The 25,669-nt window shown below is 40.4% G+C and overlaps 1 protein-coding gene across 3 annotated transcripts in view; it reads left to right on the top strand.

Annotated features, from left to right (window-relative positions):
• Positions 1 to 43: 43 nt before the first annotated feature.
• The window catches only part of usp31 (ubiquitin specific peptidase 31), a 132,568-nt gene continuing 106,942 nt past the window's right edge, over positions 44 to 25,669 (top strand). For 2 of the 3 annotated variants that reach the window (XM_059979713.1, XM_059979711.1), the window contains exons 1-2: positions 44 to 586; positions 903 to 1,616. In XM_059979713.1, coding sequence (XP_059835696.1) covers positions 915 to 1,616 — 702 coding nt within the window. In that variant the 5' untranslated portion in view covers positions 44 to 586; positions 903 to 914. The remainder of the gene's footprint in view (positions 587 to 902; positions 1,617 to 25,669) is intronic. The other variant, XM_059979712.1, reaches the window with a different exon arrangement.

The following is a 25,669-nucleotide window of genomic DNA, read 5'->3' as shown; positions in this document are numbered from 1 at the left end:
CGTGGTTGCCATGGCGAAGAGGGAAGGACGCCGCCCACTGGAGGGAGAGGGAGAGGAAGGGGGAGCGAGAGAGCTGGCTGGGCCGTCCGAGTGATGGTACAGTGAAGTGGTCGGAGCGGCCGAGGTGGTCGGGCCAGGTGGAATTAGGGGTGGGGGCGAGGAACGTTTACCTTCAACACGGACTGGGACTCGGCAATAGCGAGGTGCAAGGGGGAGCAAGATAATGAGGCAGGCGCAGGGCGTCGGCCCGGACAGCGGCTGGCAGCCCGCAGGCCGCGGATACCCGTGGAGCTCCAGCTAAGATCCGCGTCGGGGCTGTGCGACCTGGTGGAGAGGGAAGCGAGGGCAATCGAGCCGCCAGGCACCGTCTCTCTGCACGACCCGCGCTTGATTGCGGGGCGATGGCGATCACCGGCCGACTGAAGGAGCAGGGCCGCGGAATCCAGAGGCGCCCACTGGCTCCGGCGCCTTACTGAGAAAAAAACCGGCGCCGGGAGCGAACAACAGCGCCGGGGTCAGTGTGGGTTCAGGCCCGGAGGAGGCGCTCACCCGCTTCCAGCTCAGTGAGCCGCTGCCGCTCGATACTGTAAGTTTGAAACTTGCGGTATTGCCTTTAGATTCATCCCGTCGCATTTTTAAAAGAGGGAATATTTTGCAAATTCAGTCTCATCTTATTATTTCCGTTTAAGTCTTGAATAAGTATTGTTTCTATTTTTTGTATTTCACAACTCTTGTTTGTTTTCAAATATGTGTTGCTTTAATCTCAAATTGCAAATAAGAAAGCTGCCTTTTAGAATTACGTATATATTTTAAAAAAGTTTGTAATGAATTAGAGAATTTCTAGTATTTATATGTGTTGGTGGGAGGTGTTAATTTTTACATTCACGTTATTTGTTTTGGAGGGAGTCGGCAAGATGTCTAAGTCGGCAGCTAAAGAGAAGAAATCTTTCAGCAAGAAACTTTTCAGGCGGGGTTCAACGCGCTCGGTCGGGAGCTTCATGAGCCGGGTGTTAAAGACACTGTCCACCCTTTCGCACTTCGGCACCGAGGAGTCAGCCGAAGATGACAAGGACGATGGCGGCTTTAAGAGCTTCCGAACGGCGGGGGCAGGCGCAGCCCTGGGTATGGGGATCGGATTGGGACCTGGGGTCGGAGTCGTTACCTCGGCCTCCTCCATTATCATGATGATGAGCGGTGTCAATCACCCGGCCATCGCAGAGCGTAGCGACTCATCCGACAGCTGCTTTTCGCCGGCCTCCGGGGATCGCTGGCAGCCGCCCGGGGTGTCCGGCCTCAAAAACCACGGGAACACCTGCTTCATGAACGCCGTGTTGCAGTGTCTGAGCAACACCGAACTCTTCGCCGAGTTTCTCGCCTTGGAACAATATCGGGACTTGTCGGTCAGCGGCCTGGACTCACCCGAGGCAGGGGACTCCCGGGGCCAGCAGCGAGAAGACGAGCAGCTGGACCAAGATAAGACCTCCAAATCGAATGGAGTTTTATACCGATCCAAATGCCAGTCAGACTCGCGTGGAGAGGTCACCGAACAATTAGCTTCCTTGGTCCGAGCACTGTGGACATCAGAGTACACCCCGCAATTGAGTCGCGACTTTAAGGTAGGAGTGTCATTGCTGGAGATGTCTCAGCTTTTCAAGTACCTTCTGTGTCTGGCTACCATTTTTTTGAGCAATGTACATCAGCAAGAAATGTGTGCATGCTGGTAGTGTGTAGTGAAAAATGAAAGTACTCGGTCGGGCAGTATTGAGGAGAAACGGTAATTGAGCTCGAGGTGTTTGACCTGGTACTGATTCTGCCTTACTTTCTTTTGAATTTTTTTAAACATTTCCTTTTGTACCAAGCCAAATGTCAGCTGGAAATAGTGGGATTTGATGACCGTTTTTAAGCTTTATCGAAGTAATCAGTGCCAAGTTTGACTCAGTGGTTAGAATTCTTGTCTCTCTAGTTCGAAGTAAATTCTAGCCCAACTTCAGAAGACTTCAACTCCTGTGCTGTCTACCTTTTAAATGAGAAGTTTAGACATGGAAGATACCACAAATTATTTTATCGGTGATCTGGAGAGTTATCTTTGGTGTCAATAATTCAAAAATGTTTGTTGTTGATTTGTTTTTAGTACTTTGATGTGAAGATGAAGATTCTTGGGAGGATCCAGAATAGGGGTGAATGTTTCAAGTTGAGAGATGCCCATTTATGACTGGAGTTTATTTTTGACTTAATGAGATCCCACAAACAGTGTGGGCAACTTTGGATTTTTTTTTACATTTTGTGTGAATACTTGCAACATACTTCATTAGTTGTAAAATGATTTGGGATATCCTGAGATTAACAAGGTTTAGGATTCACTTAAAAGGGTATAATTTGATAAGTTTCATTGTATTTATAATGTCTTGTCCTGTTTTTAAAAATCCTGACCAGGGCTCTTGGGTGATTGTAGCTTTGCAAAGCTGTTAAATTGCTTCTTGTACTGCTTTTCAGTTTTAAGTTAGCAACTTGCCAGTGTAATTCACTTTGTAGGTGTAGTATTATCAATACAAACATCAATCCTGTTGTAGGTCTTGCTGTAATCACATTTGATGGAGTAAATTACAACTATGAATAAATTTCAGAAGCAGTTTCTATTGTTATCTATTCTGAGATATAAAGTAATTAAAATTATTAGTTTGGAATTAATTTCCCTTTGTCACTCCATTAATAGGCAAGTTTTTAGTTATTTTGCAATTTTCTAGTGGCTTTTTTAAAATTGGAATTAATTGGTGACAGTCTTTTGTACATTATTGCCAAAGTCGTCCTAGTTCAAATTGGTTCCAGATTTGTAAGATTTTGCTAATAATGTAGTAGGCAGCTAAGGAAAAGCAAAATAAATAATTTTGAATTTCTGTGTGGTAGATGATCTAAATATTTTATTTGTGGCCTGAGCAGGTCATGCAGCACATTCAGAAAATTTGCAATATCCAGATCTGTCCCAATTTTGCCCACACCGCCATGTTTGAATGCTGCCTAGCAAATTTTTGTCTCAGCAATACTGAAATAGTTATCAAAATAACATGACATCCTGTGTGACTGCCATCATAGTAATCTAACCTCTCTAATTTGTCATGATCTGTCATTGGTTTTGACAGGTGACCATGCCATGCTATTCCAGTAGCTCTCCACTATTACTTAGCCTGGCAACACTGCACTTGCATTTTTTTTGTCTGAGCAGTAAACTAAGTGACTGGGACTACTGGAATTTTAGCTAGCATATATACAAGAAGGGTTTGCTAATGTGCACAATATATTTAAAGCAAAAGTTGATAGGTTCTTGATTAAGAGGGTGTCAAAGACGTGGAGAAGGTGGGAGAATAGTGTTGAGAGGGATGTAAATCGGCCATTATTGACTGTCAGAGCAGACTCATCGGGCTGAATGGCCTAATTCTGCCCCTATGTCTTGTGTAGGATGGAATACTGCTGAGTATAAAGCAAGGTTTTGAGTGGAAGAGTGTAGTGCAGTCAAGTATAATTCAGGGATTTCTGCATAGTGTATATAATGTGTGCTTGTATAAAGGCATGATAGAGCACCCAGACCTGTGGAATGCAGATCCTGTGTCAAATGAGGATTGTAGGGTGACCACTGGTTCAGGAAGTCTCACTAGCTGGAGGAATTTAAGCTCCTGGAATTTTGAGCCTGACACTGTGGTCCATCTGTATTGTACATACTTCAGAAAGTGTCATCTCATGATTGAGAGTGGAGGACTGAGTAACTGCCAGATAGACAGAGCGTGAGATAAATCGTCCAGAAGACTAGTGAGGACATTCTACTCTGTCACTGGTATCCTTTTCTGAATGCTTAAAGAAGGATCTTGGGGAATGTTTTCACAGGGAGAGTGCAGCCGGAGGTAAGACATAATGGGTAAATGGCATGACACTACAGGTGGAAGCACAACAGCTCACATGGAATTCTATTATTGGGGAGGAATTGGTTCTAATGATGAAGATGGGGGGATTTGTGTGGACTCAACTGCACTAATGCAAGACTAGAACCAATATCCTTATGGCATGTTTGCTTGTGGTGTTGGGGTGGGTTTAAATGATCTTGACAGGGATCTGACATTCACTGCCTGAAAGTATGTTAGATCTGTAAATTCTCAGCAGATGTAAAGTGAACCATGTCTTGCAGGATTGCAGATCTTGGGTTGGACATTTTATCACATGGCCACTCATGTAAATCTTAGTGATATTATTTTTTCTCTCTGAACAGCAATGCTTCTTTCCTCAACTTTTATTTAATACCTGACTGAAACATTTTCATTATTTTATGTTATGCTAAAATTACAATGTAGTTGGGACTTGTAAAATATTGTAAAATTTGGTTGCATCTCCAACTAATCTGTTGACCAGGTTGAACAATAGCATGTTGAGAATTGTGCAGTGCTGTAAAGTTAAGTCAATCATTGTGTACACTGAAGCATAATTAGAGTATGATGAATATAAATTGGTTTATTGTCAGATGTACTGAGGTACAGTTCATACAGATCAAATCATTACACCAGTGCATTCAGGTAGTACAGTGGATTTGAACTAATTGGCTGTCAGTTAAACGGAGTATTCACTAATTTGGGACAATTCTCGGGAAATAATCGGGAAAAAATAACTGGGATTCCCTTTGTTTATTTGAGACACAATGCCATTTAATTGGAACAAGACACCATTGCTGAAGTTTCTAACTACTGTCAGTTGTGTGCACTTGTGTGGCCACTGAACACTACCATGTTTGGAGTGAACAGTTTTTAAGATGGCATCAGTTGTATGTTTGTGTTCAAGAAACAGTGATCCAAGATTTTCCCTTGTGGAAACCATGGCTGATTCAAGATTTTCCCTTGAGGAAATCATGCTGACTAAGGCCTTTTTTTTTTACCATGTGCCTCCAAGTGCTCTGAGACCTCATCCTTAATAATAGACTTAAACATCTTCTCAACCACAGAAGTCAGACTAACTGGCCTACTGTTTCTTTCTTTTGCCTCTCTCCCTTGAAGAGTGGAGAGACATTTACAATTTTCCAGTCTTCCAGAGCTGTTCCAGAATCTAATGATTCTTGAAAGATCATTTCTAATGCCTCCACAATCTCTTCAACCACATCTTTCAGAACCCTATAGTGTACACCATCTGGTTCAGGTGACATCTACCTTCAGACCTCTCAATTTTCCAAGAACCTTCTCTCCAATGGTAATTTCACACAATCCATGAGTCCTGATACCTGGAACTGCCACAGTGAAGACTGGTGCAAAATACTATAGTTTGTTTGCCATTTCGTTGTCCCTTATTACTCCATCTCCAGCATTGTTTTCCAGTGGTCTGGTATCCACTCTCCTCTTTTACACCTGATATATCTGAAGAAACTTAATACTATTGGCTAGCTTACTTATGTTTTCCATGTTTGCCTTAATGACTTCCTTTATTTACCTTCTGTTGGTTTTTAAAAACTTATGTAGTCTCCAACTTCCCACTAATTCAGAGCTATGGTTTCAAGCATTCATGTTTGGAGATGCAAGAAACAGCAAGTACTGAAAATGAAATGATTTCACTATTTCAGGTTGAGAACTATGAAGAATTTGAAGGTATCGATGATTAGCTTGAGTGTTACAATGATAATTCAGAGGATGCAATTTTTGAACATGTATGAAGACAGTCTATTATCTGCACTAGGTGTCTGTGCAATCATTCAAAAGAATACGACAGCATGCACTGTGGATGAATTCTTCCCTAAAGATATTATACTGGTGCCCAAGAAGAATGTGGTATCCTGCCTCAATAACTATCATCCAGTAGCACTTATATTCACCTTGATGAAGTGTTTTGAGAGGTTGGTGATGAAACACATCAACTCCTACCTGGGAAGTGATTTTCATCCACTCCAATTTGCCTACTGGCACAACAGGTCCACAGCAAACACCATTTCAGCGGCTCTGCAGTCAACCTTGGAACATCTGGACAGCAAAGATGCATATGTCAGGATAGTCTTTATCAACTACAGCTTGGAATTCGATACCATCATCCCTTCAAAACTAATTGATAAGCTTCAAGACTTTTGCCTCGATACCTTCTTGTGCAATTGGATCCTCTGTTTCTGCACTGGCAGATCCCAGTCAGTTTGGATTGGCTACAACATCTTCATAATCTCCATCAGCACAAGTGCACCACAAGGCCACATTCTTAGCCCCTGCTCAACTTGCTCAACACTTACGACTGTGTGGCTAAGCACAGCTCCAATGTCATATTTAAGTTTGCTGATGACACCATTGTTGTAAGCTGAATCAAAGGTGGTGAGGTATCAGTATATAGGAGGAAGCTTGAAAATCTGGTTGGATGGTGCAACAGCATCCTCCTTATTCAATGTCAGCAAAACCAAGCAGCTGATTATTGACTTGTCGAGAAAGAAACCAGAGATCCGTGAGCCAGTCCTCATTGGGGATAAGAGGTGGAGAGGGTCAGCAGGAAAATGAATCTTAGGTTATATATGGCAACATGAGTACTTTGGTAATACATTTACTTTGAACTATTAGGACCTACAGTTTATAGTATTGTTAGTGTTCTAATTTCTGTATTTCATTTAAATACATTTGTTACTTAGTTAAATAGTAGTTTATCTTTTTTACATTTTAACTATTTTCATGAAATTTTGGTTGATTTAGCCAAAATGTACTAGTCCTGATGTGTCTGAATTAATTGGAATCCATTGTAGAAGATGAAAACAACAATGCAGAATAAGGTGCAAACATAAGGAAATCTGCAGATGCTGGAAATTCGAACAACCCAGAATAAGGTGCCACAGTTACAGGGAGAAAGTGCAGGTAGACAGTAATGTACAAGGTAGATTGAGGTCAAGTGTCCCATCATATCATCCTAGGGAATGTTCTTCTATCATTACTGTTAAGTTAGGGATATTTGACTTGTAGTCCAGGTCACCTCTAATCTGTTTCCTTTGCAAAATTGAGCAGATGATTGAAGATTATTTTGTTACTTTGCCCAACCAATGACAAGATATCTGGGGTATCTAACGTATTGTATAAATGCAGTACACTTAAACGTAGCAAGGTGCAGTTCCAGAATGTGGCACTTTTTCACAGTTGCTTTTGCTCTGAGAAAATGGTTCCATGGAAGAGAATGATAGCAGAAGTCAATTTATGCTAAGAAACTGTTAATGAGGAATTAAAATTGAACTTGTATTTGGTCTGGTAATATTGGGTTTCTGGAAGCAAAAAGAGTATACTCCTTTTTACAAGATTTTACTTAAGTGTTACTGTATTTGTTTTCTCATGCTGCACAAAGCTTGTTAAGTAATCATTCAGAAATTCTGCACCATGTGGGGAATGCTGGTGTGTTGAAACAATTCTATCTCCTTGCTGGTCTCCAGGGAGATCAAACTCATTTCTACTTTTGGTATCTTTCCCAGGTGTCATAAGAAAATATTTATTAGGAAAATGATTTTGACAGTGGTTTCCAGTTAATTGGGACACATGGTTACATTTTGGCCCAAGTTAAGTGGCTGTCCCAGTTTCATGGAAATAGTTAAAATTGTACAAAAATAGACAAATGACATTTAACTGAGTAAAAAATTATGTAAATGAAATACAGAACAAATTGGAAAACTATTAATATTACAGTTCCTAGTAGTTATTGACAGGAATTCACCCAGTGTATACTGCTGTGTTCTTTTGACTATAAGTCAACAAAATCAATGCAGACACTTAAGGTATTTTTTTTTCACCCAGTGTCAAACCTTTGTGGCATCTTGGCAAGGGTCTGAAATTTATTTTTAAATCAAAATAAAATAAATCAAGAATCTCTACTCTTTGAATTGTGTCTGTGGACTGAAATGGATAGCATAACAAAACTACGTGCAACTGACGCTATTTTTAAAAACTGTTCTCTCTAAGCACAGTGTAGTGTCTAATGGTCACACAAGTTCACATGACTGATGCTAGTTTGAATCAACAGTCTCCTGTCCCAATTAATGGGCATCATCCCAAATAAAGGGAATCCTGGCTATTTTCTCAATTGCCCTTTTCCTTAAGAGTTATTCCAAATAAATGGTTGCCCTGATGATCTGATGGTCCAATTATTTGGAATCCACTAAGAGACCTAGCCATGTGTATAACTGGTCTGATATTACAAAATTCATTGGAAATGCCTTCAGCACAGTGATGTTTATGTCATGTTCTTCCTTTATGTGAAATCGTTTTCATTATGGCTGGAGCAAAAATACAGGATTCTATTTAATGGATATTTACATCAGTAATTGAATCAATTGATTGTTGTTGAGTGAGATTCTGACATCCTCAGTTTGGGCAAATCTCTCGCATTTGTTAGAGAACAGTAGTGAGCCCTGCTCAGCTGATGAAATCTGGGTCCCATAGCAACACAGATCATGCAGTGTATAGCTTTGATTTGATCTGATCTCAGTTCAATTGGTGGATCATGACAGTTCACTTCTGATTCCTGAGTTGCATTGATTGTACTTGATCATTGCACAGTTGTTCCTTCTGGAATTTGGGGACAGGACTGGGTACATACACCCTGATCTTTAACAGTCACTTAGTCAGAGATCAGAAGTGTTCTTGCATGTGAAGTATGATCAGGTACTGCAGACATGTGTTGCAGCATGAGCAAGATTAGTTCAGTCAGGAGTGGGAGGAGGCAGAAAACAAGTGGGGGGGGAAGAAAGCAGGATGAAGACTGTTTATATATTGAGAAACTTGTGTTACGGATTCAGCAACAATAAATATATAAGTGAGGCAAGGTTTCTTATATCAAATAAAACCTTTATTAAACACTGAAAAACAAACCCCCAAAAAGTAAACAAACAACTAACGCAACTGGAAATCAGCTGCTGTACGGCAGCTTAAACAGTTCTTAAAGCAATAAAGCTTAAACAGTTCTTAAAGCGATGTTGCAAAAACAGTTCTTCAAAGTAGTACTGCAAAAGTTCAAATGCTTACAGTCCATTAAAGGAGAGACTTTTTAGACGATTTAAATTCTCTTTCACGTCGTGTTGTTGCGGTTCCCAGTCGAACTATACTTTTCCCGGAGAATTTACAAAGATGAAAATGAAATGGCTTAAAGGCACTGACCTTTCCTTTACAAAACTGTACCCAACCCTTTCTGCTATTATTCATAGGGGTTAACACGGGGACAGCCAGCGAATTCCTTCCGAATGAGGATCAAACAAGGTCGAACCTGTTTCACCGTCGAAATCGACTTCCTTCGATCTTTTAGCTCCGGAACTCCAATCTTCACTCTCCACTGATTTTTAACTGGCAGTATTATAAAGAAACTGCCGGCAAAGACCTTTTAAACCTTAGGCATTAAATAAAACTCCACCTTTCAACCAAACTGCGTCATAATATTGGACCTCGCAGTGGCATGGAGTCAAAATGGCAAATCCAGCCACGAACTGCCCCTCCTCACAGGGAGGGGTCCTCCTTTTATACTCTGTAATAAAAAAAACCTGTCACATGACCTCTACTGGCGGGAAAATTACATCACTCCACCATCACAAGACCACTACCTTAAGTCCAGTATAGCTTCAACACCACTGTCATGTGACAAGTACAAGATACCCACGGGTACGTAACACTTGATTCTGTTCAATTGATGTAGCTTAGTCAGGAAAGCCCTTTGACACTATTGTTTTTTCCAGTTGAAGCTCATTCACTGTCGGTTTATCACAGTGCACCAGAATTAGTTCTTTATGTGCCCAGAGAGCAAGTCTGGAGTTCTGTTCCTGCTGGTGCTGCTACAGTTTTGGACTCTTAATTCTGCATCTCTTGGTTATTCTGGTAACAGGGATTGGGCGGAGTATATGTGGATTTATGGAAGAGCAATCATGTTTGACAAGTCTGTTTGTTATTTTTTAGAAATGAGTTTAGGGGAAATGCACATGGGTGGCTGGAGGATTTTTAATAGACCTGAGCAAAGCTGAAAAATCAATGAATCAAATTCTGGTTGCATGAAATGCCATTTGTGTACTTTGGGTTCTAGTAACAGTGAATCTTTACAGTTACCTGACTACCAAAATACCTGTGGAGGTTCAGTCCAAAGTGCATTAAAAAGAGAGTTTAGCAGTAACGTTTCTGTTGAACAATAAGTATAATTTTGGTGAACTGAGAACAGCATCAAGTAGCTTATTCTTGATTATATTTTGTATTTTTTGAACTTTACAATTTTATATTGAGTTTTGAAGGAGCTGAAGCATTGTTGAGGATTCTACCATTCATCCCACAGCCTCTTTGACCCACTCATCATCATCAGGTGCCATGCCCAGGTTGAGCTTTGACTGCCATGGCCCACACACTCCTGTTTCGGGTCAGGTGGATCAATTCATTGGTATTCATTTCCAGTTCTCTGGCTGCTGTCTCCATCATCATTTGTCTTTGCCTTCCTCTTGCTTTCTTCCCTTCAATCTTTCCCATAACTACCATGCATTCTAACTCCTCTTTCCTAATCACATTTCTAATGAAGTTAAATTGCCTTTTCATGACCTCATACATAATTTCTCTTATTGTGTTTGCTCTGTTCATGACATCCTCATTAATTATTTGTTTCGTCCATGATATTCTTTGCATGCTCCTCAAAAACCACATCTCCGCTGCTTCAATTCGTTTCCTCATGTTACTAGATATTGTCCAACATTCTGAGCCATATAACATAACTGGATAAACGTAACATTTCAGTACTCTGAGGCGGGTTGTCGTGCCTCGTTTAGTATTGGTCAGTATACTCTTCATTCTCATAAAGATGTCTTTTGCCGTCCCCATTCTTCTTTTGATGTCCATGTCGCACCTGCCATCTGATGTCACCCAGCTTCCTAAGTAGCAAAAGTTCTGTACTTGTTTTATGTTTTCCCTGTTTATTCTCAGCCTGCAGATAGGATTCTCCTTTTTGGATATCACCATACATTCTGTCTTTTTGCAATTAATAGATAGACCCATTTTTGCACTTTCTTCAACAACTATATCAATTAAGTTTTGTAGTTCCTCCTCCGTATTTGCAATTAACTGTCATCTGCATATCTGAAATTATTGATGTTTTCACCACCAACTTTGATTTTCAAGATGTCTCTGATTTTTTGTAATATTGTTTCACTGTACACATTACACAAATCAGGGGAGAAAACACACCCTTGTCTAATGCCTTTCTTGATTTTCGTAAACTGACTCACTTCTCCATTTATTCTTACAGAGGCAGTTTGTTCCCAGTACAGATTTCTGATTAGGCGGAGGTCTTTCGAATCTAGATCTAGAGTTTCTTGTAATATTTCAAATAACTTATTGTGCTTCACTTTATCAAATGCTTTTGTGCAGTCAATAAAACAAACAAACAAATCTTTTTGCACTTGGAATAGCTCGTGATGATAGTATCCTTAACATCAACATCATATTTCTTGTACCTTTGTCTTTCACAGAACCTTTGTTCTTCATCTATTTCAGCTTGTATCTTACTTTTAGCTCTTGTTATCAAAATTCTTAGAAGTATCTTGGTGATATGACTCATTAAACTTATGGTCCTATGTAATTCACATTCTATTGTTCCAGGATTCTTAGGAAGAGTGATAAATATTGATTTCTTTCATATCTTCTGGTATTATTCCAGTCTCATAAATGTCATTGATTAAATCAGTAAGTTTTTCAATTCCATAATCTTCAAGGGTGATAATTTGTTCTATTACTAATTCATCAGGATCTGCTGCCTTTCCTTTCCTTCATCTTATTTATTGCATTATGAACTTCAGATTTAAAAATACTTGGACCTTCAATGTTCTTCTTAATTTCTGGTTTTTCACCTCGATCGTCTTCAAACAATTCCTGAATATACTCAGTCCATCTGTTCATAATCTCATCTTTTTCAGTGATAATGTTACCGTCCTTTGCTTTCAAACATCCACCTGAAGAACAGAGGAGCTTTTTACCAGTGATATTCTTGATTTGTTGATGTAATCTTATTGGATCAGTAATAGGGATTTTTTTTCTAGTTGCTCACATTCCTGGTTTAACCATTACTCTTTGGCTTTTTGACATAAGCTTTTAACTTTTTTATCTAAGGACTTATACTGTATAGGATTTGCTTTCTTCTGTCTTTCTTCCATTAGATTTTTTGATTTCCTCTGTCATTCATTTATGCTTTGTGCTTTTTTCTTTTTTTAGGAATCATTGACTTTGCTGATTCTACCAAGGCATCCTTTAGAGAGTTAAACTTCATTTCTACATGATTGCTGTCATCTTCAACAGATTCTATTTCTAGACTTTGAAATCTATTTCTTACTTCAATTGTAAATTTTTGTCTTAATTTTTCTTTAATTTTGAGTAGTCAAGGGATTGTTCAGGTTTTTGCTTCTTCAGTTTTTCTTTTACGTGACATGTTACTGGGTTATGGTCACTGTTACAGTCTGCACCTGGATATGTTTTGCATTGAGTCACTGAATTTCTAAATCTTTGGTTTATAGTAATAAAGTCAATTTGATTTCTGGTGTTATCACCTGGACTTTTCCAGGTCCACAAGCATCTTGAATGGTTTTTAAAGTAGGTATTCATAATGACCTGATCATTCATCTTGCACCATTCTACCCGTTTCTTGCCTCTTTCATGTCTTTCCCCAGTCCAAATTTTCCTATGGTATTTCCATCAGCATCTTGTCCTACTTTAACATTTAGATCTCCCATGACAATAACAATATCTTGAGATTTGCATCTGTTCTTTGCTTGTTCACGTTCTTCACAGAATTTATCTATATCCTCATTTGTTCCATCTGTTGTTGGTGCATGTGCCTGTATAATTGCTAAATCAAATGGTTGTCCTTTGAATCTAACAAGGAGCACTCTTTCTGATATTGCCCAATGTCCTAAAACACTTTTTGCCATGTTTTCATCCATAAGAATTCCTACTCCATTAGTATGGGATGTTCCATTAGTGTTTTGTTTCTATTCTGACATGTTCCAGCACAAGTCCAACGAACTTGGCTAGTTTCCATCATGTTAATCTTTAGTCTTTTCATTTCATTTATCACATTGTCCAATCTTCCTGCTTGATATAAGGTTCTTACATTCCAAATGGCAATAATTTTCTTTTGTGTTACTTGAATTTTATGAGCAGTAGCTTGATGTAGCTCGTATCCTGAGAAAAACCTTTGCAGGTGTTATTGTTCCGGGTCAGAGCGGCCCTGGGAGCAATGAATGACTAAGGGGTAACTCCACTTTCCCCAAAGCTCTGAAAGTCTCCAATCAGAGCCTCATCACCGGTTGCAGTTTAGAATCATACCCAGGACTTTTTGACCCACTACCATCAGGAAAGAGGCTTAGAAACATCTGGACTAGGACTGGATAACAGCTTCCCTCAGGCTGAAATTAATGCATACCCTGCCACCACCAAGCTGTATGTGATTTGTAAGTACACTGTGGCCCAGAGGAATACTGTTTCATTTGTATGTATGTACAGTCATATGACAAAAAACTTGATCTTGCACAGCAGGATTTGGGGATTTTTTCCATTGAATACTCCTCCAATCATTCTAGTATATTACTGACAGTATATTAATATTTTTTCAGTCTTCCACCTGTATAGTACAGTAGCATAGCTAGTAGAGCCAACTACCTTAATGACAGAGACTTTGGTTTTATTCTGACCTCTTGTGCTATGTGTGGATGTTGCACCTCCTCCCTGTGAACATATGGCTTTCCTCCTATATCCTAAAGAGATACAAGCTGGAAAAATTACCCTTCAGTGTGTAGTTGTAGAATTTGTGTAAGGGAGAAGGAGGAATTGATGAGAATGTGGGGACAAAAAAATGTGATGTATGATTAGTATAAAAGATAGTTGGCATTGACCCTTTACCCAATATTTCTATATTGCACTTGAATGTAGTCATTGACTGACCTCTGGTTTCCTGGGTGATAGTTGGCCTCTATATTGCTTGCCCAGCATCTTGTATCATTTTTTTGTTAATGGTATTCTTACTGGTAACTGTTCAGAAGACCTCCTATGCTGTGTGTGCAAGACATGAATATCTTACTAATGTGGCAGTGATACATGAATGCTGATGTATTGAAGCAGCTAGCGTAGGAAATTTTTTATTAACTGCAATGATTTGGGATTAACTTAAGACACTTGTATGGCACTTGAAGGTTATTTTAAAAAAAATCTTGCCAGGTGGCTTGTGAGATCAAGTGTTCTCTAGTTTTGGGAAAACTTTAAAATATTGAATAATGAATATTTGTCCTGGCTCTAATGGGCTATAATGACTGTGACTATTAAGATTTGCAGAACATGATTAAATCTTTTTAGAATACTGGTTTATTAAATAGTTTTTATATCTGATGTTATGAGCATGTGCAAAGTGGGCATAACTTGTGAGTGGACAGATGTAGTCTCATATTGGGCCTAGCCTCAGAATGAAGGAACGTCCACTTTGAACGGAGATGAGGAGGAATTTCTTTGGCTAGAGGGTGGTGAATCTGGAATTCATTGCTGTGGATGTCTGTGGAGGCTAAGTCATTGAGTATATTTAAAGCAGAGATGGATAGGTTCTTGATTAGTCAGGATGTCATAGGTTGTGAAGAGAAGGCAGGATAATAAATCAGCCATGACTGAATGGTAGAGCAGACTTGAAGGGCTAAGTGGCCTCTTCCTATGTCTTATGGTCTTGTCGTCTTATTCAGGAAATGGTAGCTACCCTATTTGACAAGTAGGTTACTCATTATAGACCAAAATGTAATAATTCTAAACAGCAAAAACTATGAATTAAAATGTACCCAAGAAAAAGTACAACTCGTACCCTAATAAATGAAAAGCACTGAGTGGTAAAATGGACAGGCTTGTAGTTGCACATCTAGTTGTTGATATGTACCACGTCATCTGTGTATAGTACTAGGAAGGAATGATATACAAGGTGAAAATCTCCAAATTGTTATCTGAACCACATGCAAATTGAGGAAACATAAATAGGATTAACAGAAATAAATCGTGTTGGGACTGTTGTCCTGACAAATTGCATGAATTGGGTTGTAGACAGGACATAATTAAATTGGAGGAGAGAGAAGGCTTAAGTTTAGTAACTTGAGAGAAAAGAGGGGTGGCGAGGGGAAAGTGACTAACAAAATGTGTTGGGCATAGGTAGAAGATGTAAACAAAAGTGCAGTGCAAATCCAATATTAGTGTAATCCGAGAACAATCAAAGCTCAAGTCAAAATCAAATCTTTGTTTGAATGTACATGGCATTTGCAATCAGATGGATGAGTTGACGGATTACTAGCAGCATATGACTGATCTAATGAGGAGTAGTTGCAGGATGACCAGAATTAGGTGCTCAATATTTCAGGTTGTGCAATGATCCAAAAGAAGAGGCGAAAAGGAGGCAAGTTAATGTTAATCAGGGAAGTTAATGTTAATCAGGTATTGGTGCTGTGAGTTGTGATTAGAGGCAGCAGATAATAATGCAGGATTAATTTGGATGATGAATAGCAAGGGAAAGAAGTGTTGAAGTAGTGTATAGGCCCTCAAAATGTGTCCTCTCGTATGTAGTGGTGCATGGAGATGTAATTTCTCCTTTGGCTCCTCCCACTTCCTCCAAACCAAGGGTGTAGCCATGGGCACCCGTATGGGTCCCAGTTATGCCTGCCTTTTTGTTGGCTTTGTGGAACAGTCCATGTTCCAAGGCTATACCGCTATCCATCCCCCTCTTTTCCTTTGCTACATCGACGACTGCATTGGCGCTGCCTCTTGCACGTGTGCTGAGCTCGTCGACTTCATTAATTTTGCCTCCAACTTTCACCCTGCCCTCAAATTTACCTGGTCCATTTCCGACACCTCCCTCCCCTTTCTTGATCTTTCTGTCTCCATCTCTGGAGACGGCCTATCTACTGATATCTACTATAAACCTACAGACTCTCACAGCTACCTGGACTATTCCTCTTCCCACCCTGTCTCTTGCAAAAAGGCTATCCCCTTCTCACAATTCCTCCGTCTCCACCGCATCTGCTCTCAGGATGAGGCTTTTCTTTCCAGGACGAAGGAGATGTCTTCCTTTTTTAAGCAAAGGGGCTTCCCTTCGTCCACCATCAACTCTGCTCTCAAACGCATCTCTCCCATTTCCTGCACATCTGCCCTCACCCCATCCTCGCGCCACCCCACTCGGGATAGGGTTCCCCTTGTCCTTACCTACCACCCCACCAGCCTCCAGGTCCAACATATAATTCTCTGTAACTTCCGCCACCTCCAACGGGATCCCACTACCAAACACATTTTTCCCTCCCCCCCCCCCCTTCTGCTTTCCACAGGGATCGCTCCCTACGCGACTCCCTTGTCCACTCATCCCCCCCCATCCCTTCCCACCGATCTCCCTCCTGGCACTTATCCTTGTAAACGGAACAAGTGCTACACCTGCCCTTACACTTCCTCCCTCACCACCATTCAGGGCCCCAGACAGTCCTTCCAGGTGAGATGACACTTCACCTGTGAGTCGGTTGGTGTGGTATACTGCGTCCAGTGCTCCCGGTGTGGCCTTTTATATATTGGCGAGACCCGATGCAGACTGGGAGACCGTTTCGCTGAACACCTACGCTCGGTCCGCCAGAAAAAGCAGGATCTCCCAGTGGCCACACATTTTAATTCCACGTCCCATTCCCATTCTGATATGTCTATCCATGGCCTCCTCTGTTGTCAAAATGAATCCAAACTCAGGTTGGAGGAACAACACCTTATACACCGGCTGGGTAGCCTCCAACCTGATGGCATGAACATTGACTTCTCTAACTTCCGTTACTGCCCCTCCTCCCCTTCTTACCCCATCCCTGACATATTTAGTTGTTTGCCTGTTCTCCATCTCCCTCTGGTGCTTCTTCCCTCCCCCCCCCCCCCTTCTTTCTCCTGAGGCCTCCCATCCCATGATCCTTTCCCTTTTCCAGCTCTGTATCACTTTTGCCAATCACCTTTCCAGCTCTTGGCTTCATCCCACCCCCTCTGGTCTACTCTTATCATTTCGCATTTCCCACTCCCCCCCCCCCCCTACTTTCAAATCTCTTACTATCTTTCCTTTCAAATCTCTTACTATCTTTCCTTTCAAATCTCTTACTATCTTTCCTTTCGGTTAGTCCTGATGAAGAGTCTCGACCCGAAATGTCGACATTGCTTCTCCCTATAGATACTGCCTAGCCTGCTGTGTTCTACCAGCATTTTGTGTGTATTGTTGTTTGAATTTCCAGCATCTGCAGATTTCCTCGTGTTTGCTCTAGTATTAACCTGTTCTGTTGGAAGCCAGGAAGCTTTTGGAAAAGGAGAGAGAATATCATTTCTGCAGTCATGCCTGGGGTGGTGGTGGGGGTGGGGGGGGAGGGAAGGCAAGTCCACAGACAGCCACAATAACAAATGCCTTTCTGAAAAATATTTATTGATGTTTTGACTCAATGTGGTGGAGCATAAATGGGGGATATATCTAGCACATGTTTGAAAGGCACTGCCAATTTCATGGGACACTTTAATTTGTATAATTTGTTGAACCAAGTTAGCAAGGTGTTGTAGAAGAATTTGTGGAGTGCATCAGGGATTGCTTATCAGAGCAACAAATTATCCTCCAAGATTCTGTCACAAAGGACTAAAAGAGATTTTGTGGTTAAACATCTCCTAGGAGATAGTGACACAATATGATAGAATTCAGATGCACTTTGAAGATCAACTGCATGGACTAAAATTTTCACCTTGCATCCAACTTAAATAAGGAAAATTATAATGGTATGAGGTGGCCTTATCCAAGGTAAACAGGGAAAATGTGCTCAGGCTGGTGAGTAGATGAACAATGTCATATATATTTAATAGCTGATTCATAATTCTTAGCAAGAATTTGAAAAAGAAACTGATTAACAAAGGAAGTCAATATTAAATAAGACACAAATTGCAAGGCTGTTGGCAGGCCAGAGAAAGTGAAGCTTTTACAATCAGTGAAATACTAAAATGTTCATAAGGGAGAAATGAGAGAAAATCTGTAGGTGCTGGAAATGCAAGTAACACACATTGCTGGAGGGACTCAGCAGGCCAGGCAGCATCTGTGGAAAAGAGTACAGTCGACGTTTCAGGCCCTGCTCAAGAGTCTCAGCCCGAAGCGTCGACTGTACTCTTTTCCATAAATGCTGCCTGGCCTGCTGAGTTCTCCAGCATTTTGTGTGTTAAGGGAGAAAATTAATTTTGGAAGAAAACTTTTGCGTAAGTTGAAAACGCAGTAAGAATTTATATGGATATTGATAGGATGGTGGCTTGTGTAAGTGTGGGAACTTGAGAATGAGAAAGGTAACAGAAAAGAAAGAAATGGCATCAATTGAATGGAGAGAGATTGAAAGTGAGTGAAGTTCAGATGGATCTGTGTTCTAGAACAAGAATAGAGGTCAATAGGTAGGTGCAACAAGTAATTAAAATGGTAAATAGCATTTTGGCCTTATTGCAAAGGGAGTGGAGTGCTTTAGCCACTGCTGTACTCTCTACACTCGTGACTGTGTGGCATAGCTCAAATGCCATTTTAAAGTTGCTGATGACACCATAGTTGGTAGAGTCTAAGATGGCAAGGAAGCATGTAGGAGTGAGGTGGACACCCTGGTTGAATGTTGTCCCAACAACCTTGTCCAGTTGATCAAGAAACAGATTGTGAACTTCAGGATGAGAAAGTCAGAACAATACACATCAATCTGCATTGAAGGGTTTATAGTTCAAAGGGTGAGCAACTTCAAGTTCAAGGGCATTAACATTTCAGAGGATTTATTCTAGGCCCAAAACATTGCAATACAAACATTGCCAGATCCATTATGGGCACAAGCCTTCCCATCATTAAGGACTCTCACCGTCTGGGACATGCCCTCTTCTCATAACTGTCATTGGAGAGAAGGTGCTGGGGCCTGAAGAACCACACTCAATGTTTTAGGAACAGCGTCTACCCCTCTGCAAATAGATTTCTGAATTGTCCATGAGTGCTACCTCAATATTCCACTTCTGTGCTAATTTATTTTAATTTGTTTTTAACTTAAATATGAGCTTTGAGCTGTGCTCAGCCACAGTTACAAGAATAAAGCAAATGTAGCAGGAGGGTAAGCACACAGCCTTGTGTGCACAGGTGCTGATAGAGATTCTGGAGGAGACGTTGCCAGTCTGAACTGACTAGCATCTGCAAGTGAGGAAATAGAGAATCCAATTGCACAGGGAGGTATTGAGGCCAAGGTCTTGAAGCTTACTGACTAGTTTTGAGGGAATAATGGTATTGAATGCTGAGTTGTAGCTGATAAAGAGCATCCTAATGTATGCATCTTTGTCCATATGTTCCAGGGTTGAGTGAAGAGCCAATAAGGTGGCATTTACTGTGGACCTGTTGTTCGGGTAGATAAATTGAAGTGTATTTCATCATCAACCTGTCAAAGTACTTCATTACTGTGGATGTAAGTGCTACTGGACAATAGTCATTGAGGCTGCTCACATGTCTGCCTCAGACTAAGTCACAGGATCATCAGGGGCTCTGGGAGTTTGTGATGGTTCCTCTGTGTTTTGGTGGTCAGCATGAGCATCGAAGGCATTGAGCTCATCTGAAAGAAAAGCCCTTTTGTCACCTCTGCTTGCTTTTTCTTTATGAGAGATGATGGCATTCAAGCTCTGTCATAACTGTTGAACATCCTACGTTAATTCAAATTTGTTCTGGAATTGCCACTTCGCCTGTGAGATGGTTTTCCGGAGATTGTACCCGGACTGCTTGTAAGTTTCTTGGTTACCAGACTTGAATGCCTCTGAATTGGCCCTTATGATTCATCTAGGGTTTCTGGTTGGGGAAGACACTGAATGATTTTTTTTGGGGGGACACAGTCCTAGTCAGCTGTTGTTTTTTTTAAAAGAAGTCCATGGCAACCATGGTGTATTTATTCAGAACCACATATGAATCCATGAACACAGCCTGGTCTACTGACTCAAAGCAATCCATAGCCGCTCCTTTGCCTCCTCTTTGTTGTCCTAATCTCTGGTGCTTTGTTCTTTAGCCTCTAACTGTATGCAGATAGGAGAAGGATAGCCAAGTTATCAGATTTACTGAAATGCAGTCTGGGAATGGAATGGTAGGTACAGGTGTCCCTGGTTTTTCAAACATTTGCTTTACCACAATTCGCTGTTACGTAAGACCTACGTTAGTACCTGTTTTCGCTAACCAGGATTTTCGCTTTTACGAAAAAAAGATGCCCGCTTTATACGTGTGTTTACCCCGAGAAAGACTACAATGACCGTGAAGCCTTGTGCGGGCAGTTGTTTGTGCATGCGTGTACGTGTATTTATATGCGTGTATGTGCACATGCGTGGACGTCCCAATTTTTTTTTCTCCAAATTGATTTTGGCTTGCTGTCTCCGGTGAAACTACACCATACCTACAATATTTCTACTTTATATAGTGTATATTTATCATATCATTCCTGCTTTTACTATATGTTAGTGTTATTTTAGGTTTTATGTGTTATTTGGTATGATTTGGTAGGTTTTTTTTGGGTCTAAGAACGCTCAAAAATTTTCCCCATATAAATTAATGGTAATTGCTTCTTTGCTTTACACCATTTTGGTTTGCAAATGGTTCCATAGGAGCGCTGTACCTTCGGATTGCGGGGGATACCTGTATTCCTTATCTTCATACAACAGAGGACCTCTGGTGCTACAGGTTATATGCGGATGGTAATTGAGCAAGGTTTTCTACAAACAAGCCTGGTTGAATTCCCCGGCTGATTTGAAATGCGTTGGGTGGATTGTTTCTTGTTTGGAGATGGCATCATGCACTACCTCAAATGTTTGGTTTTAGTCAGCTGCTGGTTATATGTAAACTACGGTCTGGATTATGCAGCACTCTCTAGGTAAATGGAACAGACTACATTTAATCATTAGGAGTTCAAGGTCGGGCGAACGTAAGATCGACAAAACTGTCAAATATCATGAAACACACACCTCCACCTTTTGCCTTTTCCAAATCAGCAGTTTGGTTAATCCTGTGATTTGAGAAGCCTTCGAGGATGATTGCCGTACCTGGTGTGCTGGGAGTAAGCCATGTTTTGGTCAAACATAGAACATAACTATCTTTCATTTCTCTCTAATACAGCAATTTTGCCCACAGATCCTGAATTTTGTTCTTCATCAACTGCATATTTGTTAACAAGATACTGGGTAGAGAAGGTCTCATTCCTGTGTTTCAGCCTGGTTTGGAGTCCCCCCTGCCTTCCTTCCTTCTGGCCATGGCGATGAAACTTCGTCCGCTTAAAGGTGCAGTACCTGCGTGTTTGAGAGTTAAGTCTGCAGAGTTCTTCGTAAGACTATGAAATATATAGATCATTAAGTCAAGTTAAAAGTACACTGCTTAAAGTGAAATTGCACTACTGCTGATTGCAGTGAGTAATTTGAAAGAGGTATATTTAAAAGTATTGTATGTAGTCTGCAGAACATCTCTGTAGTTCACTGGCGCCATCGTGACGGCTTAATCTCTGGAATTATTTGCAGCAGAGGGTGGTGGAGGCCAGATGATTATTTACAATAGAGATCAGTAAATATTTGAAAGATTGAAAAATGTGTAACTGACACAGAAGGTGAATTTAGGGCAGTATAGATCAGCCGTGATCTTATTGAATGACAGGACAGGCTTGAAGTGCCTGGTGGCCTGTACCTGCTTCTGTTTTTCTTGCTCCTGTGGTGCTTATGTGTGAGAAAGCAGTACAAGGCTTGCTGCTAGAACAAGCTGCTGAACTCCATTGGGAATTTGGCAGAGTCATTGAGGTTTGTCCAGCAGTGCATGGTATGGTTGTACCTATGACGCAAGTACAAACGAATGATGGATTGACCCTTGATGTTCTGTGGTTGGTTGCTGAAAAAGGACTTCATTTTCTTTGTTGCAGGGCTTTCATTTTCATGCTGTTTTATTTCAAGAATGCTGTATGACTATAAAGCAATCTTGATTATGTTGATTCCTGATCCATGTCACTTTATTTTACATAAAGGAGCTTCATAATCTGTTATACCTCTCATTTCTGTGTCTTAAAATGTGTTGATATAACTAGTATTTTCTTTTATCACTTTATAAAAGCTGTTTAAACTCATTTCAGGACATTTCTTAATCATGGGTTTGGAGAGTGATGTTTGCTCTGCAACTTTGTCCAGGATTTTAGTATGTTCATGAATATTTTACTGTTCATGAATCATCTTGTATTATGAAATTTAAATTTGAGAGCTATAATGCCTTTGGTGTTAGCAGCTATTGTTGCTGAGTCCTAAATGTTTTGTGCTGAAGTTGTGGATTTCTTTATGGGAGCACTGATTGCTGTGTGATTGCTTACTACAGTAGAATCTGGCATTTTAAAGGCAGCAGCATATCATCATCCTGTGATTAGAGTGGGAGTTTGGAGGAGGTGGTTGGCATAATGGTTGGCTTCAACAGCCCATAATTTCAGGATGTGTTAATACTCTTAATTCCATTGCCATAATGTCTAGTATTTTCTTTTGGTTTCTATTTTAATTTAATTTACAGTAATTAAATCATCAGTGATATTGACCAGAGCATATTAAGTAAAACCCGCCTTTGAAGATGTTACAAACTTTTGTAGTGCAAAAGTCATTGCAGTTTATGTTGACATAATAGAAATGCAGCTTGGAAAGGAATTTCCAAAACTAACATTTTAAGCGTGGATGATGGCTATTATCTGTGACATTGACTTGAGATCATGCCCACTATTCAGATACATGGATGCAGCAATATTTAATGTCCGGGTTTTGAATTGGTGTGTGAATTGCATTGGATTTTATATTTTTGTAGCCAAGTAGTATAAGTGCCCATTCAATTTCTGATGTGGGTCACCGATATCTTCTATGGATTGTACACCCATTGGCTTGAATCTGCTATTCATTTCTTTTGTCCTACAAAGAGGCATCAGAGTGAAAAGGTTGATTCTTTTCTCCCCTAGCTGCTCCTAAGCTCACCCTGGTACCAGGATGTGATTGTTAGGCAGTACAGATGAACAGATTGGAAGTAATTTATTGTCATATGCACAGGTGTAGTGGGAAAACTTCTTGCAGCTGTATTGTAGGCACATAGCATCATATAAGCGGTATTTGCAAGAAAAACATAAATTAAACTATATACATTTTTTTCAAGAAAACACAATTTAGAATTTTAAAAGATCATTTTAGTGCTGAGTCTTCATAGCTAACAAGTGGTGTTAGGGTTTTATCAGTTGGTTCAAGAACTGAATGGTTGAAAGGAAGTAGCTGTTCTTAATGCTGGTGTTGTGGGATTTCAGGCTTCCGTACCTCCTGCCTAATGGTAGCTGCGAGAAAGAATCTTTGGATGTTTACTACTTGTGGAGGGAAGGGATGTGCCTGTGGTATATTAGGCAGAGTCCACTACTGTTTGCAGTTGCTTACATTCCTGTGCTTCAGAATTGCCATACTAGACCATGATGCAACCAGTCGGGATACTTTCAACAGTACATTTGTACAAGTTTGTTATTTGATGATAAACCTAACCTCCTAAAAAGAAAAAGGCTGGTAAGTTTATCTTATGGTTTGTATCTGTGCTGGGCCCAGCACACCACTCAGCCCAGTGACCTATCTCACTCTGGTGAGCTGATTCGTTGTCATCTGTGATTCATCCAATAATGGTAGGGTCATCCGTGAATTTGAAGATAGCATTGGAGCTCTGATTAATCCTACGCTTGTGTAGAGAGTAGAGCAGGAGTTTAACATGCAAGTTAAGGTGTACATGATGATGGCCAGAAAAGAGGTGATATTATCAATTTTCACTATTTGAGGTGTTTATGAAGTTCAGTACACAGTTGTAGAGGGAGGCTGAGGTCTTGAAACTTGATGAGTTTGAATGGGGATAATTGTATTGAATGCTGAGTTGCAGTTGACAAGCAGCAGCTTGACATAAGGGTTCTATTATCCAGATGGTCTAGGGCGAATTGAGGAGCCAGATCTGCTGTTGACCTGTTATGGCAGTGGGTAAATGTAGTGGATCCAGATGATCTGAGGCAGTTGATTTGCATCATAATCAATCTCTCAACACACTTCATTACATCTGTGAAATGTCAGTGATAGTTCTTGTACTTGGTATGGCTGGTTTTTAGGTATATTTTTCTTTTATAGTGTTTTGCGAGTTAGAATTATGAATTCTATGTTTATTAAGAATTCTACATGCCAAATGAATTTGGAAGTTAATGCTTACGTACTTCTGTGTTTCCCCCATATACCTTAATGATAAATCTATTGTATAGGTGGCTGATATACAAATTGCCCAGGCCTCCATCTCTGGTGCTCAGGGCTTCCTTCAGCATGTCAGTGCTTCTTTTTGGTTTTCACTACTGTCAGCTATGCAAGTCCCAGGTGGAAACTTGGTCATACTATCTATATTTAGATGTAGATGTGTTCTTCATTGCTCATTAATATCACTAGCACATGTCATGAAATTTGTTGTCTTTGTGTCATAGTGCAATGCGATACATAATAGAAAAAATACACTCATTACAGTAAATGTATATTATGTAGTTAAATAAGTAGTTCAAAATAAGCTGTGTGGCTAAGTACAACAATCTTTGATGGACATATCAAAGGTGGTGATGAATCAGCATTCAAGGGGGATATTGAAAACTTGGCTGAGTGGTGTAATAACATCAACCTGTCTCAATCAATGTCAATAAGACCACGGACTAATTGTAGATGTCAGGAGAGGTAAACCAGAGGTCCATGAGCCAGTACTCATTGGAGGATCAGTGTTGGAGAGGGTCAATAACCTTAAGTTCCTGGGTGTCACCATCTCAGAGGACTTGTCCTGGACCTGTCGTATAAATATAATTGCAAAGAAAGCACGGTAGCTCCTCTACTTTCTCGGGAGTCTGTGGCGATATGGCATGTCATCAAAAGTCTTTGCAAACTATGGCTGTCTGGTGTAAAGTGTGCTGACCTGGCATTATGGCCAGTTATGGGAATACCAATGCCTTTAAGTTGAAAATCCTACAAGAAGTAGTGGATTTGGCCCATTGCATCATGGGGAAATCTCTCCAACCATTGAGCACATCTATATGAAACGTTGCTGTAGAAAAGCTGCATCCATTATCAAAGATCCTTAGCACCCAGACCATGCTCTTTCCTTGCTGCTGTCTTCAGTTAGAAGGTACAAGTGTTTCAGGAGGAGATCAACCAGGTTCAGAAACAGTTACTACCCATCAGCCATCAGGCTCTTGAACAAAAGGGGATAACTACACTCATTCTATATCTGATATTACCACAACCAAAGGTTTCACTTTAAGACCACTTTATCTTGTTATTTCATGCTTGGAATTTATTGCTACTTATTTGTATTTGCACAGTTTATTGTTCATTGATCCTGTTTATAGTTACTATTTTATAGATTTGGTAAGTATGCCTGCAGGTAAAAGAATCTCAAGGTTGTATGTGGTGACATGCATGTTCTTTATGGGGGAAAAAAAAGTAGAAATTAATTAGTGGGGTGGTGGTCATGGGTTCACTGTTTATTCAGAAATTGGATAGCAGAGCTGCTCCTGAATCATTGAGTGTGTGCCTCCTTCCTGATAGTAGCAATGAGAACAAGGCATGACTTGGGTTATGGGGGTCCTTAATGATGGATT

Source organism: Hypanus sabinus, chromosome 9 (genome assembly GCF_030144855.1).
Source record: "Hypanus sabinus isolate sHypSab1 chromosome 9, sHypSab1.hap1, whole genome shotgun sequence".
Lineage (NCBI taxonomy): Eukaryota > Metazoa > Chordata > Chondrichthyes > Myliobatiformes > Dasyatidae > Hypanus > Hypanus sabinus.
This window is presented reverse-complemented; position numbering and strand designations above follow the sequence as displayed.